Consider the following 20111-nt stretch of genomic DNA (forward strand, 5'->3'; position numbering starts at 1 on the left):
GTAATGACCCAACCCTGGTTGTAACTGTAATGACCCAACCCTGGTTGTAACTGTAATGACCCAACCCTGGTTGTAACTGTAATGTTACTATGTAATGACCCAACCCTGGTTGTAACTGTAATGTTACTATGTAATGACCCAACCCTGGTTGTAACTGTAATGACCCAACCCTGGTTGTAACTGTAATGACCCAACCCTGGTTGTAACTGTAATGACCCAACCCTGGTTGTAACTGTAATGACCCAACCCTGGTTGTAACTGTAATGACCCAACCCTGGTTGTAACTGTAATGACCCAACCCTGGTTGTAACTGTAATGACCCAACCCTGGTTGTAACCTGTAATGACCCAACCCTGGTTGTAACTGTAATGTTACTATGTAATGACCCAACCCTGGTTGTAACTGTAATGACCCAACCCTGGTTGTAACTGTAATGACCCAACCCTGGTTGTAACTGTAATGACCCAACCCTGGTTGTAACTGTAATGACCCAACCCTGGTTGTAACTGTAATGACCCAACCCTGGTTGTAACTGTAATGACCCAACCCTGGTTGTAACTGTAATGTTACTATGTAATGACCCAACCCTGGTTGTAACTGTAATGTTACTATGTAATGACCCAACCCTGGTTGTAACTGTAATGTTACTATGTAATGACCCACCCCTGGTTGTAACTGTAATGTTACTATGTAATGACCCAACCCTGGTTGTAACTGTAATGTTACTATGTAATGACCCAACCCTGGTTGTAACTGTAATGTTACTATGTAATGACCCAACCCTGGTTGTAACTGTAATGTTACTATGTAATGACCCAACCCTGGTTGTAACTCTAATGTTACTATGTAATGACCCAACCCTGGTTGTAACTGTAATGTTACTATGTAATGACCCAACCCTGGTTGTAACTGTAATGTTACTATGTAATGACCCAACCCTGGTTGTAACTGTAATGTTACTATGTAATGACCCAACCCTGGTTGTAACTGTAATGTTACTATGTAATGACCCAACCATGGTTGTAACTGTAATGTTACTATGTAATGACCCAACCCTGGTTGTAACTGTAATGTTACTATGTAATGACCCAACCCTGGTTGTAACTGTAATGTTACTATGTAATGACCCAACCCTGGTTGTAACTGTAATGACCCAACCCTGGTTGTAACTGTAATGTTACTATGTAATGACCCAACCCTGGTTGTAACTGTAATGTTACTATGTAATGACCCAATCCTGGTTGTAACTGTAATGTTACTATATAATGACCATGTGTTTCCAGGGCTCACCTGGAGGCGAGTGCGGAGCGTTGGAGTCGCCTGCTGAGCCTGCTGGAGGAGCTGTGGAGGTGGATCTGTCTGAAGGATGAGGACCTGGCCAAACAGATGCCCATAGGAGGAGATGTCCCCACCCTGCTGCAGCAACACAACCACTGCACGGTCAGTACCAAAGCAATGGTCAATTTGATTACTGCCCTGTCAGTACCATGATGAATACAACCTCTGCCCTGTCAGTACCATGATGAATACAACCTCTGCCCTGTCAGTACCATGATGAATTCAACCTCTGCCCTGTCAGTACCATGATGAATACAACCTCTGCCCTGTCAGTACCATGATGAATACAACCTCTGCCCTGTCAGTACCATGATGAATACAACCTCTGCCCTGTCAGTACCATGATGAATACAACCTCTGCCCTGTCAGTACCATGATGAATACAACCTCTGCCCTGTCAGTACCATGATGAATTCAACCTCTGCCCTGTCAGTACCATGATGAATACAACCTCTGCCCTGTCAGTACCATGATGAATACAACCTCTGCCCTGTCAGTACCATGATGAATACAACCTCTGCACTGTCGGTACCATGATGAATACAACCTCTGCCCTGTCGGTACCATGATGAATACAACCTCTGCCCTGTCAGTACCATGATGAATACAACCTCTGCCCTGTCTGTACCATGATGAATACAACCTCTGCCCTGTCAGTACCATGATGAATACAACCTCTGCCCTGTCAGTACCATGATGAATACAACCTCTGCCCTGTCAGTACCATGATGAATACAACCTCTGCCCTGTCAGTACCATGATGAATACAACCTCTGCCCTGTCAGTATCACAGTCAGTATCATGAACCACAGTCAATACGACCATAGCCACAACCCCTGTAGCCAAAATGACACCCTCCATTATAAACAAAAGCACAACTATAACCACTACAATATGGTAAACGTAACAAAGGTAGTGGTTCTTTAGTATTTAGCGATGTGGTTACTATACATAATTACCCTCCCTAGTTGTGATTCAGCCTCTGGTCAGGGTTAAGCCTGGCTGTTTGTCTGCAGCTGCTGTCGTTGCTGCTGTTGTTGCTGCTGTTGTTGCAGCTGTCGTTGCTGCTGTCGTTGCTGCTGTCGTTGCTGTTGACATAGTAATGTGTTTCTCTGGCCTTGTTCCCCATTTCGTTCAGAAGGCTATTATTTCATTCACACAAATGCCTGGAGAGTACACACACATTTCCACGGTGGTGTAACTATGTGATGGCATGTGATGGCATGTGTGTGCGCGAGTGTGCGTGTGTGTGTTTGCCTGTTATATTATGGGACAGGGTATGGTTACAGTGAATGGTGATGACAGAGTAGAGAGGACGACAGCTTGGTCAGACAGTCTTTAGAAAACATGGTACGGCTCAAAAAGGCGGCTTATATTCAATATTTCTCCGTCTATCCTATTCTCCCTCGTTCTCTCCCTCGTTCTCTCCCTCTCTCTGTCATTTCCTCTTTCTTCTCTTACTCTGTTTCTATCTGACTTTTACACACACAACTCTCTCTCCCCCTCTTTCTCTCACTCCCCTTCTCCCTCTCCCTCTCTCCCCTTCTCTCTCTTTCTCTCTCTCCCTCTCTCCCCTTCTCTCTCTTTCTCTCTCTCTCTCTCTCTCTCTCTCTCTCTCTCTCTCTCTCTCTCTCTCTCTCTCTCTCTCTCTCTACCCTCTCTCCCCTCTCTCTCTCTCTCTACCCTCTCTCCCCTCTCTCTCTCTCTCTACCCTCTCTCCCCTCTCTCTCTATCTCTCCCCCTTCTCTCTCCCCCTCTCTCTCGGTCTCTCTCTGTCTCTCTCTCCCCCTCTCTCTCGGTCTCTCTCTGTCTCTCTCTCCCCTCTCTCTCTTTCTCTCTCTCTCTCTCTCTACCCTCTCTCTCTCTCTCTCTCTCTCTCTCTCTACCCTCTCTCTCTCTATCTCTCTCGGTCTCTCTCTGTCTCTCTCTCCCCTCTCTCTCTCTCTGTCTCTCTCTCCCCTCTCTCTCTCTCATCTCCCCTTCTCTCTCTCCCTCTCTCTCGGTCTCTCTCAGGCTGTGGGGCACTCACAGACATAGTGGTTAATAGAATGAAGTAGTTGAAAGTGAAAAGGATCACTTTTCATTTTGACTTCAGGTCTTTCTTACTAGATTGGCTTTGAGTTCCCGCAGAGCCTGAGAGAGCGACCTGGGGCAGTTCAGTACCAAGCACCGGTCCTTTGAACACGTCACAGTCCATTACACACACGCACACTAGCTGGATGGTCTGGATGAGGGGAGAAATACATACATATATGCATGGGATATAGAAATGGTCTGATGTGAGGCTGAGGAAGGTTCCGGTTTCTGAAAGGAAAGAAAGAGAGAAGGTAAGCTAAGCCACCTAAATGAATCAAGTGGAAGATATAGGAGGGCTGGAGCAGAGCGTGAGGGAGAGGAGGAAAGTGATGATGAAATGACAGTCCCAGAAATGAAGGACACAGCGAGAGTGATGGAAAGGAAGAGAGATGGGAGAGATCGAGAGAAGGATGAATTTGATGGAGACACAGGCAAATGAGCAGAGGAGGAGGCGGAGAGAGATCGTGATGAAGAGCGCAGGACTCAGTAGGGAGTGAAGAGAGGTAGAGGGCTGGAAACTCATCTCTTTATTGGAGTATATCTATCCTTATATCACCAAGTCAACAACATCAGTTCTCCTATTTGTTTTCACTACGGTTAGATTCATGTAAACAAGTGAAAGGGGGAAAGGAAGACATTTTGTTATTCCGGAGATGAGCGTTGCCTGAAAGTGCCCTTCTCCTCCAGTAAGTGTATGGATTGTGTCTGTGTTTTTGTTTCTGATATGGCCATAACGTTGACTGATCCAATAAAAGGCCTGTATTAGCAGCCCACTGATTCAACTCCTCAAGGAGAGAGAAGGAGAAGAGAGCACGTTGTAGCCATTTTGAATCACTCCCTCTACTTTTATCTCCATGCAACAGTTGTCTTTGTCTTTTCAGTGTGGGGAGAAGCCACCACAATATGTTGCGTATTTTAAAAGTACTTAGGATTATGTGAATATATAATTAAAGTGGAAAAAATAAGAAAATAAGACAAAGAAGGAGTGATTAGGAGTGTTTGTCTGTTTTTTACTCGTTTAGAAGGATTTCATCAACTCCCTGTTTGGAGGCTTGGTTTTAAGAGTGTTGTCCTCATTTTGATAATATTAGTGTCAGTCAAGAGGCTAAGCCAAGCTAGCATATTACACTGCCTATGGTAAGCTAGCTAATGCAATCACTGAGACAAAGTTAAAGCTACTATCATCAGAGTGGCTACGCTAAGCTAGTTTAATCACACTGTCTGTGTGATCGATTAGCACCATTTACCTGGATGGGCAGGATGTAAAGGACACTGAAATGGACTGCTGCGTCGTCACAACGTTATCTCCCCCAGAGCGAGCGAGAAACAGAGTGAGAGAGGGAGAGAGAAAGAAAGAATCAAAGAGAGAGAAACAGAGCGAGAGAGGGAGAGAGAAAGAAAGAAACAAAGAGAGAGAAAGAAAGAAACAAGGAGAGAGAAACGGAGCGAGAGAGGGAGAGAGAAAGAAAGAAACAAAGAGAGAAACGGAGCGAGAGAGGGAGAGAGAAAGAAAGAACAAAGAGAGAGAAACGGAGTGAGCGAGGGAGAGAGAAAGAAAGAAACAAAGAGAGAGAAACGGAGCGAGAGAGGGAGAGAGAAAGAAAGAAACAAAGAGAGAGAAACGGAGCGAGAGAGGGAGAGAGAAGAAAGAACAAAGAGAGAGAAACGGAGTGAGAGAGGGAGAGAGAAAGAAAGAAACAAAGAGAGAGAAACGGAGCGAGAGACTCAAAGAACGGAGAGAGACTTTCTGACTTTGAATTTCTGTGAATAATTACTTATCATTGACTGTTTATTTCTCCTTATTTAACTTTAGAAAGCCTATTGTAGTGGTTAGGAGTTCATATCTATCTGGATTGGGCTGAATAACTGCAAAGTTCTTCACTGTGTTGGTTGGCTTTCATTTTGTTTTACTTAGCGAAGCCAATTCTCAAGTTTCATGTCTTACAGTTTTGTAGGGGATTTTTCTGCCTTTGAGGCCAGAGTAGGTAGAGAAGTAGCCTCAGTTTGGATGAAGATGCCTTCCAGATGTCGATCCTAACACCTCCAATACTGCATAAACAATGTGAGGAGAAACCGCTTTGCAGAGCCACCCATCGAGTTCTGTCACATGTATTCCAGAGTCACACTGACTCCTACTTGAACCGTCTGCTCGCTCCCTTGTGGGCTCGTAAACCAAATGAGGCTCAAATGGCAGCGGTTTAAAACAGCACTTATCAAACACAGACCTCTTTTTTCTCTCCTCTCTTTTTCATTCCACATGAGAAAAACCACATGACTCAGCAGCACGACAAAAGCAGATTGTTTGTAACCTCGGAGGGGCTGAGGCAGAGCTGAAGGCAGAGCCAAGCAGTTTAATGGCATTTAGCTGCTTCTTAAGTGAGGTCTGAGAACAGGCTGTCATTTATAGTAGCAGAGAGGGGGTGGGGGAGAGAAGGAGTGGGAGGTAGAGAGGTAGAAAGACATACAGAAGGAAGAGGGGGAAAGGGAGGGTGAGATGAGAATGAGATACATTAGAAAACTTTGAGGAGACAGTACCATAGGAAAAAGGATTTTGGACCAAAAGAAATGGATGTGGGAATTAAGTAGAGAAAGGGACAGTGGGAAGGAGACAGTGGAGTTGGAATGGGAGAGAGAGACGGGGAAGGAGACAGTGGAGTTGGAATGGGAGAGAGAGACAGGAGGAGACAGTGGAGTTGGAATGGGAGAGAGAGACGGGAGTTGGAATGGGAGAGAGAGACGGGAGTTGGGATGGGAGAGAAAGGGACAGTGGGAAGGAGACAGTGAAGTTGGAATGGGAGAGAGATATGGGGAAGGAGACAGTGGAGTTGGAATGGGAGAGAGAGACAGGGAGGAGACAGTGGAGTTGGAATGGGAGGGAGAGACAGGGAGGAGACAGTGGAGTTGGAATGGGAGGGAGAGACAGGGAAGGAGACAGGGGAGTTGGAATGGGGAGAGAGAGACAGGGAGGAGACAGTGGAGTTGGAATGGGAGAGAGAGACGGGAGTTGGGATGGGAGAGAGACGGGGAAGGAGACAGTGGAGTTGGGAGAGAGAGAGAGAGACAAAGGGAAGGAGATGGGAGTTGGTTGGGATGGGAGAGGGAGGGACAGAGGGAATGAGACTGGGGAGTTGGGATGGGAGATAGAGACAGGGAAGGAGACAGTGGAGTTGGGATGGGAGAGAGAGGGACCGATAGAATGAGTCAGGGGAGTTGGGATGGGAGAGAGAGGGACAGAGGGAATGAGACAGGGTGGTTGGGATGGGAGAGAGAGGGACCAATAGGACACAGGGGAGTTGGTATGGGAGAGAGAGGGATAGAAGGAAGGAGACAGGAGAGTTGGGATGGGAAAGAGAGGGACAGAAGGAAGGAGACAGGAGAGTTGGTATGGGAGAGAGAGGGAGGGACAGAGGGAAGGAGACAGGGGAGTTGGTATGGAGAGAGAGGGAGGGACAGAGAGAAGGAGAGAGGGGAGTTGGTATGGGAGAGAGAGAGAAGGACCGATAGAAGGAGACAGGGGAGTTGGTATGGGAGAGAGAGGGACAGAGGGAAGGAGACAGGGGAGTTGGTATGGGAGAGAGAGGGACCGATAGAAGGAGACAGGGGAGTTGGTATGGAAGAGAGAGGGACAGGGGGAAGGAGACAGGAGAGTTGGGATGGGAAGAGAGGGAGGGACAGAGACAGGGGAGTTGGTATGGAGAGAGAGAGGACCGATAGAAGGAGACAGGGGAGTTGGTATGGAAGAGAGAGGGACAGGGGGAAGGAGACAGGAGAGTTGGTATGGGAGAGAGAGGGAGGGACAGAGGGAAGGAGACAGGAGAGTTGGTATGGGAGAGAGAGGGAGGGACAGAGGGAAGGAGACAGGGGAGTTGGTATGGGGGAGAGAGGGACAGAGGGAATGAGACACAGGATTTGGGATGGGAGAGAGAGAGGAGAGGAGAGGAGGGGGGGATTGATATAAAAAAAAGAGTGATTAAAGAGGGATAGAGGTAGAGAAGTAGAGAGTGACAGTAAAAGAGAAAGGGAGGAGAGACTGGAAATAGCCTTCTCTCCTCTCTGCTGTGTTGTGATGTTGTCTTCCCTCTCATATCTCCTCATCAGCACAGGGCAGGGGCCAATAAGACTGTCTGCTTTGCTGCTCGACACACACACACAGCCAAAGTCACAGCTACAAGATACACTCCAGGTTTCTAGTGCATTGATGTGTAAAAAATGTCATACTGGAAGGTTTTGTCACAAACTGTAGCACCATTTATTATTCTGTTAGTTGAAGTGGAACATGTTCACTCTTCTGGGTCACTGTCTTACCAATACTGTAACTCCTGTATCAGAGAGGAGGGAGGTAAAGGGAAGACTGTGTCAACCTCTGACTTTCATGAATCTTGTCCACAAGGTTCTGTTTTGGGTCCGGCACTTTTCAGTATGTTACAGTATGTAACATTACATATATATGTTACCCCCTGGCAGAGTTATCAGAAAGCACAGTATTGATTTTCACTGCTACGCAGACGATACACAACTTTTACATTTCTGTGTCACCAGAGGATTTTAGCTCCCTTGATAAATTATTAGACTGTATTAGTGATTTAAATACTTGGATGGCCCTCAACTCCTCCAGCTAAATCATGACATGACCGAGGTACTTATTGTTGGAGCCAAAGCACAGAGAGAGAATCGAGTCGCACATTTTAATTCACAGGCAATAAAGATAAAATACCAGGAACAAAAACCTAGGTGTTATTTTAGATTCTGAACTCAATTTCAAATCACATGTTAGGAATGTGACCAAAATAGCTTTTTACCACCCGAGGAACATTGTCAAGATTTCTCTCTCAGGCTGATACAGTGAGACTCATCCATGCTTTTATTATAAGCAGGCTTGACTACTGTAATGCTCTCCTGTCTGGTCTAACCAAGAAAGCCATTGGTCAACTGCAAAACATACAGAATTCTGCAGCACGGGTACTGACTAAGACCAGATGGAGAGCACACATTACACCGGTGTGGAAGTCTGCATTGGCTGCCTGTGAGTTTTACAATTCATTTTAAGATTCTTCTATTGGTTTATAAATTAATCCACGATTGTGCACCCAATAACCAATATGCAGAAACAGTTTGGGATATATTAAAAACCTAAACATAAAATGTGCTATATACACAAAAACCTGTCACAATAATCATATTACTTGTATTTTTTAAAACAAGCACCTTATAAATTGCACAATACATGTCAGACATGTTTTTAAGTTATGTTCCAAGTAGGTCCCTCAGGTCTTCTGGCACTGACCTTTCAACTACCCCAAAGCCTTGGACCATGAGGCATGGAGAGACAGCCTTTAGTTATTATGACCCCAGCCTCTGGAATAGCCTGCCAGAGAACCTGAAGGGGACCAAGAGGCAAGGAGAGACAGCCTTTAGTTATTATGACCCCAGCCTCTGGAATAGCCTGCCAGAGAACCTGAGGGGGACCAAGAGGCATGGAGAGACAGCCTTTAGTTATTATGACCCCAGCCTCTGGAATAGCCTGCCAGAGAACCTGAGGGGGACCAAGAGGCATGGATAGACAGTCTTTAGTTATTATGACCCCAGCCTCTGGAATAGCCTGCCAGAGAACCTGAGGGGGACCAAGAGGCATGGAGAGACAGCCTTTAGTTATGACCCCAGCCTGTGGAATAGCCTGCCAGAGAACCTGAGGGGGACCAAGAGGCATAGAGAGACAGTCTTTAGTTATTATGACCCCAGCCTGTGGAATAGCCTGCCAGAGAACCTGAGGGGGACCAAGAGGCATAGAGAGACAGTCTTGAGTTATTATGACCCCAGCCTGTGGAATAGCCTGCCAGAGAACCTGAATGAGGCAGAAACTGTGGACATATTTAAAATAAATCTTAAAAACACATTTTTATCTTTGCTTTTCCTTAGGATTCTTTTCAGTTTTTATTGTTTTTCTTTAGTTGTTGTTTTTTTTCCGACTACAGTATGTTTGTCGTATAGTGAATATTTCTATTTTCATAGTTTTTCATAGTTTTTTCCTGTGAAGCACATTTGGAGTTGAAGTTGCATTCCATGTCTGAAATGTTCTGTATAAATAAATGATTTGATGTTCCCCTCTTCTCCTCCTCAGATAGATGGTAATCTCTTATCTCATCCTGGCAACTGAGAAACGTTGTTTTATTTCCTCTTGAAAGGGGATGCATCAGCTCTTTTTCATTTCTACTCTGAGTGTTTTTCCTCAGGGTCCTTCAGTGTTACGGTGACTTTCTGAACTGAAGTTACTCCGGAAGATTGAGTTGTTCTTTATTGGCGCTGTCTGTCAGACTTTTTTGGGTTACCGAGGGGACAGAGGGTTACTGGCTGGAAGGGGTGACCGTGGCATGAGTAACGCCGAGCATTGCCATGGTGACACGCCTCTGCCTTGGCTTACTCTCCTTTTTGAGGACGAGACGTCGTGGCGACTGGAAGATGCTAGAAGACGCTGTTATTTTTTTAACCTTCTGCCAATACCCGTCCATTGCCCCTTTTCGTTTGATCAAAAGGCACGTGCATCGCCTCTGCCTTTCAATGTCCTTGTTCTCCCTTCATGTCTTGACTCCAAACTATGATGAATAAGAAAAGTAACAGTCCCTCTTTCTAGCTCTCAAAAAGTGTTTAATTTTGAAGAAAAATAATATGATATATATTCTGAAATGTGATTTATGACTTGAAGTTTCCTAAAATCTAATCAACTGTCAACATTTTCTTTTCTGCAAGTATTTTCTTATGTCTGTCCAAATTGTATCCTACTACTAAAGTCCACTCAACCCAACATGCTGTCATATAGTCTTCAATAGATGTGGGCTGGTGTTGCGTAACAAATGGAACCCTCGCAAAATCTGCTACCTCGTATTCCTCATCTCATCCTGTCTGCTCTAACCACAAGCCTTTTTGTAAGCAAGGCTCCCAATCTAATGAAGTTCCTCATAGCGTTTCCCTCGAAGATCGTCCTCACACAAAGCAATCACACAGTCCGATAGGCATCAGAGTCCCCCTGGGGTCCTGGATATATTAAAACAAGAATAATTACCCTGGTACATGTCGTCCAGCTTTCCTCTTCTTCCTCTCCCATAGTGGATGTTTTGGCAATAATGTTAGTGAGTTTGTTTAGAAACTCACTCCTAGTCACCACTGGACTAACCGGCCTGTAGTGAGTCAGTGTGCGTGTGTCTGTGTGTCTGTGTCTGTGTCTTTGTCTTCGTCTGTGTGTGTGTGTGTGTGTGTGTCTGTGTGTGTGTGTGTGTGTGTGTGTGTGTGTGTGTGTGTGTGTGTGTGTGTGTGTGTGTGTGAGGGAGGGAGGGAGGGAGGGAGGATGTGGGGGCAGAAAGAAAGAGGATAGTAGAGAGAGTGAGGTTGAGTTAGTGAAATAGAATGCAGGGAGAGAGCAAGTCAGAGTGTGTGTGTGTGTGTGTGTGTGTGTGTGTGTGTGAGAGGGAGGGAGGAAGTGAGTGTGTGTGTGTGATGTGGCATTAGTGAGTGTTTTGATGAAGACTGCAGGTCTGTGTCGTGAACAGCTCTGAGTGAACGCCTCAGTTCATTTCACTTTGACCTCCGGGAAATCTCATTTGACCTGCCATTCCTGCCTGTTTCGTTTTCTCGCTCCTGCTCTCTCCCTACCTCTCTCCCTTCCTCTCTCCTTTCCTCTCTCCTTTCCTCTCTCCTTAACTCTCTCCTTAACTCTCTCCTTACCTCTCTCCCTACCTCTCCCTTCCCTCTCTCCTTTCCTCTCTCCTTAACTCTCTCCTTAACTCTCTCCTTACCTCTCTCCCTACCTCTCTCCTTAACTCTCTCCTTAACTCTCCCTACCTCTCTCCTTAACTCTCTCCCTACTTCTCTCCTTACCTCTCTACTTACCTCTCTCCTTAACTCTCTCCCTACCTCTCTCCCTACCTCTCTCCCTACCTCTCTCCTTACCTCTCTCCTCACCTCTCTCCCTACCTACCTCTCTCCCTACCTCTCTCCTTAACTCTCTCCTTACCTCTCTCCCTACCTCTCTCCTTAACTCTCTCCCTACCTCTCTTCCTACCTGTCTCCTTAACTCTCTCCCTACCTCTCTCCCTACCTCTCTCCCTACCTCTCTCCTTACCTCTCTCCTTACCCGCTCTCCCTACCTCTCTCCTTAACTCTCTCCCTACCTCTCTTCCTACCTGTCTCCTTAACTCTCTCCCTACCTCTCTCCCTACCTCTCTCCCTACCTCTCTCCTTACCTCTCTCCTTAACACTCTCCCTACCTCTCTCCTTACCTCTCTCCTTAACACTCTCCCTACCTCTCTCCTTACATCTCTCCCCACCTCTCCTTACCTATCTCCCAACCTCTCTCCTTACCTCTCTCCCTACCTCTCTCCCTACCTATCTCCCTACCTCTCTCCCTACCTATCTCCCTACCTCTCTCCCTACCTGTCTCCTTAACTCTCTCCCTACCTGTCTCCTTAACTCTCTCTCTCCCTACCTCAAATCAAATCAAATCAAATTTATTTATATAGCCCTTCGTACATCAGCTGATATCTCAAAGTGCTGTACAGAAACCCAGCCTAAAACCCCAAACAGCAAGCAATGCAGGTGTAGAAGCACGGTGGCTAGGAAAAACTCCCTAGAAAGGCCAATACCTAGGAAGAAACCTAGAGAGGAACCAGGCTATGTGGGGTGGCCAGTCCTCTTCTGGCTGTGCCGGGTGGAGATTATAACAGAACATGGCCAAGATGTTCAAATGTTCATAAATGACCAGCATGGTCGAATAATAATAAGGCAGAACAGTTGAAACTGGAGCAGCAGCACAGTCAGGTGGAAGTTGAAACTGGAGTAGCAGCATGGCCAGGTGGACTGGGGACAGCAAGGAGTCATCATGTCAGGTAGTCCTGGGGCATGGTCCTAGGGCTCAGGTCAGTTGAAACTGGAACAGCAGCATGGCCAGGTGGACTGGGGACAGCAAGGAGTCATCATGTCAGGTAGTCCTGGGGCATGGTCCTAGGGCTCAGGTCCTCCGAGAGAGAGAAAGAAAGAGAGAAGGAGAGAATTAGAGAATGCACACTTAGATTCACACAGGACACCGAATAGGACAGGAGAAGTACTCCAGATATAACAAACTCACCCCAGCCCCCCGACACATAAACTACTGCAGCATAAATACTGGAGGCTGAGACACCTCTCTCCTTAACTCACTCCCTACCTCTCCCCCTACCTCTCTCCCTAACTCTCTCCCTACCTCTCTCAATCTATCATTCTCCCTTTCAATGAGAGAAGGCCAGACAGGGAGCACGTTCTAAATTGCTGCCATCACCTGAATGAGATTTGTGTGTGTGTGTGATTGTGTGTGTGTGTGTGTGTGTGTGTGTGTGTGTGGTGTGTGTGTTGTGTGTGTGTGTGTGTGTGTGTGTGTGTGTGTGTGTGTGTGTGTGTGTGTGTGTGTGTGTGTGTGTGTGTGTGTGTGTGTGTGTGATTATGTGTGTGTGATTATGTGTGTGTGTGTGATTATGTGTGTGTGATTATGTGTGTGTGTGTGATTATGTGTGTGTGATTATGTGTGTGTGTGTGATTATGTGTGCGTGATTATGTGTGTGATTGTGTGTGCGTGATTATGTGTGTGTGATTATGTGTGTGATTGTGTGTGCGTGATTATGTGTGTGTGATTGTGTGTGCGTGATTATGTGTGTGTGATTATGTGTGCGTGTGTGATTGTGTGTGTGATTGTGTGCGTCTAGACCCTGGTTCCTTTGAATGTAAAACGTGTGATTTTAGGATGAAAGGTGGAGTTGATTAAAGTGAAATGTAAGTGTTTGACTTTGATATGGAGTTGGTAGGTCAGATAGGCTATCAAAGCAACATGAACCCTGGGACAACAGAGTTCACATACAGTTCACAGCCTTCATGGTACTGGGAGATGACAACTCTGATTCCAATACAGGCACTTATACTCCGACTGAGCCACTTGAACATTTAGAAATATGTACTGTAATGACTGTCGCTATCATTTAGATAAAGATAGGATATTTATTGCTTGAGTTCACTAATGTGGTCACGACGCTGTTTGATCAAATCGGCCAGAATCCAAACTTTTCTTTCAGTTATAAAATAACTCATTTATGAGTTGTGGATCTCAAGTTAGGAGTAACACATTCCGGTTCAAAAGATACAAGGTATTGACCAGTTCCGGTTTGTGTTTCTCACCAGGCCTTGCGGTCCGAGCTGAAGGACCGTGAGCATGTTGTGGTCAGTACGCTGGATCAGGCACGCATGTACCTGGCTGACCAGCCCATCGAGGGACCGGGAGAACCACGCAAGAACCTACAGCCCAAAACAGGTGAGTCTCCTGTCACTGCCTAGACTGAATACACAGACACACACACACACACACACACACACACACACACACACACACACACACACACACACACACACACACTTCCTTGAAAAGCAGCTCTGAAGTTCCCCAGTCCACTTGATGATTTTGTGGTGTGTGATATGAGGCTTAGAATACACCCAAACACTAAATATGCACCGTATTTTATTAGTAATTCTGTTTCCAAAGGCTGATCGGCCCAGTGGCTTAAACAGTGAAGTCGTTGCTACTGTACATCTGCACATTTCCTCGTTATCAGAGTCTGGATGTTCAATAATGTAGGGACCCCATGAGACGGTCTGGGAGGGTGTGGACAGAGTTGAGAGCAGGCAGAGATCTGGCACTTCCGTCTTCTTTGATGTAGTTATTGAAGGCCTCTTGTCGAATCAGTGGTTAAGAGCTGCTCTGAGAGCTGTGATGGGCAGGATGGTTTCATTCTGGTGGATATAAAATCAGAAGGTGAAACTTATCTGAAGCAAACACTAAGATGACCTCAGATGCTGTCATGTGTGGCTGTAGAGGGTATATCTGATCTAAAACCTGGGATAGCTCGGATACTTTCACAGGAGGGACAAGGGGCTTCACAGAGTAAAAATTATCTGAGACCAGTGATAACAGGGACACCGCTGTCTCCTCTAGTCATGTCTGAACCCAGTGGCTGAGAAGACCTTCTCCGACCCAATTAAATGCTCCCAGAGTTTCCCTGGCTTTTGTTTGCATTTCAAACTTCTCATTATTAAAGCAGACAGCTCCCACGCCAGTCCTGTCTGGGGTCTGTGGCTATCTATGTCTGGCAGACCGACAAACAGACAGAACGACCTGCTGTATATAGTTTGGGTATAATGTGTATAATTATGTTGTATTCAAGCTGCATTTTTAAAAGAGACCTAGGTCTTAAATGTCTTAAATTGTTAAATAAAAACAATAGAAAATGTGTGCCTGAATGCTTCAGATCAGGGTGTCTGAGATTGAGATGGTCTCTGACACGCTGATTTCAGGTCTGCAGACAAGATAAACATTTAGTCATGCTCTTTTCTCTTCAGAGTAAATGTCTCGATGTTCCAGTCTTTGTCCTCTCCCTCACTCCCCCTTTCTCTCCTCCCCTCCCAGACCTGACTCCAGAGGAGAAGGCGCGGGGTGTGGCCAGGGCCATCAGGAAGCAGACAGCGGAGGTGCAGGAGCGGTGGGAGCGTCTGCAGGGCCACGTGGGTGGATGGCAGAGCCAGGTAGAAAGGGCCTTAGAGAGGCTACAGGAGCTCCAGAGCAACATGGACCAGCTGGACCTGCGGCTAGCCAGGGCGGAGGAGACCAAGGCTGTCTGGCAGCCTGTAGGAGACCTGCTCATAGACTCACTGCAGGACCACATAGCGAAGACCACGGTGAGGGGGGGGGGGGGGGGGGGGAGTCTGGGGAGTTACTAGTCTATTAATGGGGGGAGAGAGAGAGGGAAGGTGTTTTTACATTCACTACCACACATTTAGGGCCAACAAGGCCTTGCAGGTAGGTACTAGCAGGTAGTAATTGACCTGTACATACAGTACATCAATGGCCAAAAATGAATAACCTGTCACCATCTAATCACTATTGGCTCAGGTATTACCCCAGCACTGTAATATGTACAGTATCAGGACATTGTCACAATCAAGACTAAACGCTGTACTGATAATGTAATGTACATCTGTCTGATCGGACTATTTTGTTTGTGTGTGTCCCCCAGGTCTTCAAGGAGGAGATGTCCCCTCTGAGGCAGGACGTGTGTGAGGTGAACGAGCTGTCTGGTGAGCTGGCTCCTCTGGATGTCCAGCTGTCCTCCATCTCCTCCAGACAACTGGACAACCTCAACATGCGCTGGAAACTACTACAGGTGGGCAATGCGTGTCACAGCCAACACCTTCCCCCCTTTACAGGTGGGCAGTGGGTGTCACACCTAAAACCTTCCCCCGTTTACAGGTGGGCAAAGGATGTCATGCCTAACACCTTCCCCCCTTTACAGGTGGGCAATGGATGTCACACCTAAAACCTTCTCCCTTTTAAAGGTGGGCAATAAGTGTCACGCCTAAAACCTTGCCTAAAACAATCTCCCTTTTATGTGCCACGAGAAGAGGTGTCACAGCTACAACCCTCCTCCTTTTTAGGAGTTGTCATACTCTGGTGTAGGTGTCACAACTAACATGTCCCTCCTTTTAGGAGCCATCTTATTCTCCCCTCTGCTTGTCTGTACACTCATGTTTATTGTCCTTCAATGTCATACTAGCTCTCCTACTGTCTTGTAATCCAGTATTTATGTCCCTCTCTTTTCACCTGTTTGTTCTTGTTCTTTCTCTCATTATTCCTTCCCTCCTCTCTCTCTGTCTGTCAGCACGCTGCAGCTCAGACACACCGTGAGGGAAGGGGAGAGGTGGCCCTCCACTTGTCTGCCTCTACAGGGGCCTTATTTCTGTATTGGTACTGTTTCCTTCTGTCACTGTAGATCAAATTCACCCCGCCCCTCTTTTGATCACTTGGTTTAATCTGATTTGGGACACGCTCTGTGTTTTTGGGGCTGGGCAGGATTCACCCCTGGTGGTTTTGACTCACAGAGAGTTTTGTGTGTGTGTGCGTCCGTCTCCTCTTGTGTGATCTAAATTTCCCTTAGATATGTCAGTCCAACCCATCTCTATGGTGTTGGTGTCCTTGCTCAAGGTTCCAGTGCTTTAGCATTGTATCATCTGTGTCCTGGTCCAGCTTACTGATGGCTGGGATCAGAACCCTACTCTGACACCCCTCAGGCTCAGTTGTCACTGTAGTGCTTGAATCAATCTGGGTTTGTACTGCATGTATTATGAGTGGGCTTGACCGTGTTTGTGAGAGAGAGACAAATAAAGAAAGACAGAGATCCTTCTCCATACCCCCCACCCCTGGCATTACCATGCAGGAGTCGATGATGACCACTGATATAGGAAGCCACTTTGATGGTTCCCTGTTCCCTGGTTCCCTGTGTAGAGACAGGCTTATTTCCTCCCTGTAGGGAGGATGACTGAGTCACTGCTCACAGTGAGGACACTCAGAAACACACACACACAGCTGGGCCGGTCGATATAGAGCTGGCGGGGTGCAGATGTGTGTGTAACGCTCTCTCTCCTCTTTCTGGTGTGCAGGTGGCCGTTGAGGAGAGACTGAAACACCTTCAGGAAGCCCACAGAGACTTTGGCCCGTCCTCCCAGCACTTCCTCTCCAGTGAGTAGCCAATGACTGCCCTTGATATGTAATACAACCTACGAATGTCTTGGCGGTAGCCTATCCATGATGGGGGAGGAATTTCTGTAAGTTTAGCTGCTGTTCTTTTTGTCAGGGTTGTTTTGATGTCAGCCATTATCCACTGCCTCCTATACACACACACACACACACACACACACACACACACACACACACACAGACAGACACACACAGACACACTCACACAGACACACTCACACAGACAGACACACACAGACACACACACACAGACAGACACACACAGACAGACACACACAGACACACTCACACAGACACACACACACACAGACACACTCACACAGACATATACACACAGACACACTCACACAGACAGACACACACACACAGACACACTCACACAGACATATACACACAGACACACTCACACAGACAGACACACTCACACAGACATATACACACAGACACACTCACACAGACAGACACACACACACAGACAGACACACTCACAGACAGACACACTCACACAGACATATACACACAGACACACTCACACAGACACACACACACACAGACAGACACACTCACACAGACATACACACAGACACACTCACACAGACAGACACACTCACACAGACATATACACACAGACACACTCACACAGACAGACACACACACACAGACAGACACACTCACAGACAGACACACTCACACAGACATATACACACAGACACACACAGACAGACACACTCACACAGACACACTCACACAGACATATACACACAGACACACTCACACAGACAGACACACTCACACAGACATACACACTCACACAGACAGACACACACACTCACACAGACAGACACACTCACACAGACAGACACACTCACACAGACGGACACACTCACACAGACAGACAGACACACACAGACACACTCACACAGACAGACACACACACACTCACACAGTCAGACACACACAGACACACTCACACAGACACACTCACACAGACAGACACACACAGACACACAGGCACACTCACACAGACAGACAGACACACACAGACAGACACACAGACAGACACACAGACAGACACACTCACACAGACACACACACAGACACACAGTCAGACACACACAGACACACACAGACACACTCACACAGACAGACAGACACACACACACACACACACACAGACAGACACACACAGACACACACACACACACACACACACACAGACAGACACACACAGACAGACACACACAGACACAGACACACTCACACAGACAGACACACACAGACAGACACACACAGACACACTCACACAGACAGACACACACACACTCACACAGTCAGACACACACAGACACACTCACACAGACAGACAGACACACACAGATACACACACACACAGACAGACACACACAGACACACTCACACAGACAGACACACACAGACACACAGAGACACACTCACACAGACACACAGAGACACACTCAAACAGACACACTCACACAGACAGACACACACAGACACACACACACACAGACAGACACACACAGACACACTCACACAGACAGACACACACAGACAGACAGACACACACATACACACTCACACAGACACACTCACACAGACACACTCACACAGACATATACACACAGAGTCAAGCAGGCTGTTTGCAGGCCACAAGGTTCTTTACTCTTGAATAATTCAAGGCTTAATTACAACTCTCCTCTGACTTCCTCTAGTTATTCTCCTCTCAGACCAGAGTGGTCATTAACCAGGAAGAGAATGAGGGAGGGAGGGGAGGGAAGAGACGAGGTGGGATAGAGGGCAGAGAGTGAGAACATTAGGAACAGACAGAGAAAGCCAGACTCTACCTCTCCCTCCTTCCATCCCCATTACAAAATGTATACACCCCAGGAATATTGTTTTTCATGACTATGTCCCCTTCCTCTCTCTATCTCATATGCAACCCCTCTTTTATCTACCCCATTTGGCTTTGACATGGATCCAAAATGTCCACTGTATGATAACAGGATGGGATGGGGAGGAAACTGAGCCGCTTCGTGTCCATAGACTTGAGTGGTGCTGACAGCTGAGTTACTGTACCAGACAAGATGACATTTTGACAAGATGACATTCTTGGCGCTCCTTTCATCTCTGATACAGTAGATATTAAAATACTATGAAAAGGAATGGTAGATTATTATCAAAGTGTCCGTCTGTCCGCCCATCCTTCCTTCCATCCATCCATCCTTCCATCCATCCATCCATCCATCCATCCATCCATCCATCCATCCTTCCTTCCTTCATCCATATCCTTCCTTCCTTCCTTCCTTCCTTCCTTCCTTCCTTCCTTCCATCCATCCTTCCTTCCTTCCTTCCATCCATCCTTCCTTCCATCCATCCATCCTTCCATCCATCCTTCCTTCCTTCCATCCATCCATCCTTCCTTCCTTCCATCCATCCATCCTTCCTTCCATCCATATATATTCACCCTCCATCTACAGTGGCTTGCGAAAGTATTCACCCCCCTTGGCATTTTTCCTATTTTGTAGTTTTACAACCTGGAATTAAAATAGATTTTTTGGGGGTTTGTATCATTTGATTTACACAACATGACTACCACTTTGAAGATACAAAATATTTGTTGTTGTGAAACAAACAAGAAATAAGACAAAAAAAACTAAAAATTGAGCGTGCATAACTATTCACCTCCCATAAGTCAATACTTTGTAGTGCCACCTTTTGCAGCAATTACAGCTGCAAATCTCTTGGGGTATGTCTCTATAAGCTTGGCACATTTAGCCACTGGGATGTTTGCCCATTCTTCAAGACGAAACTGCTACAGCTTCTTCAAGTTGAATGGGTTCCGCTGGTGTACAGCAATATTTAAGTCACAGATTCTCAATTGGATTGAGGTCTGGGCTTTGACTAGGCCATTCCAAGACATTTAAATGTTTCCCCTTCAACCACTCGAGTGTTGCTTTAGCAGTATGCCTTGGGTCATTGTCCTGCTGGAAGGTGAACCTCGGTCTCAGTCTCAAATCTCTGGAAGACTGAAACAGGTTTCCCTCAAGAATTTCCCTGTATTTAGCACCATCATTCCTTCAAT

General features: G+C 46.5%; 1 protein-coding gene across 9 annotated transcripts in view; it reads left to right on the plus strand.

The window, feature by feature from the left end:
* Window positions 1-20111, plus strand: part of utrn (utrophin) — a 337767-nt gene that overhangs the window by 235743 nt on the left and 81913 nt on the right. For all 9 annotated transcript variants that reach the window (XM_031800412.1, XM_031800411.1, XM_031800415.1 and 6 more), the window contains 5 exons: window positions 1284-1440; window positions 13609-13738; window positions 14888-15156; window positions 15495-15641; window positions 16915-16993. In XM_031800412.1, coding sequence (XP_031656272.1) covers window positions 1284-1440; window positions 13609-13738; window positions 14888-15156; window positions 15495-15641; window positions 16915-16993 — 782 coding nt within the window. The remainder of the gene's footprint in view (window positions 1-1283; window positions 1441-13608; window positions 13739-14887; window positions 15157-15494; window positions 15642-16914; window positions 16994-20111) is intronic.

Source organism: Oncorhynchus kisutch, linkage group LG21 (assembly GCF_002021735.2).
Source record: "Oncorhynchus kisutch isolate 150728-3 linkage group LG21, Okis_V2, whole genome shotgun sequence".
NCBI lineage: Eukaryota > Metazoa > Chordata > Actinopteri > Salmoniformes > Salmonidae > Oncorhynchus > Oncorhynchus kisutch.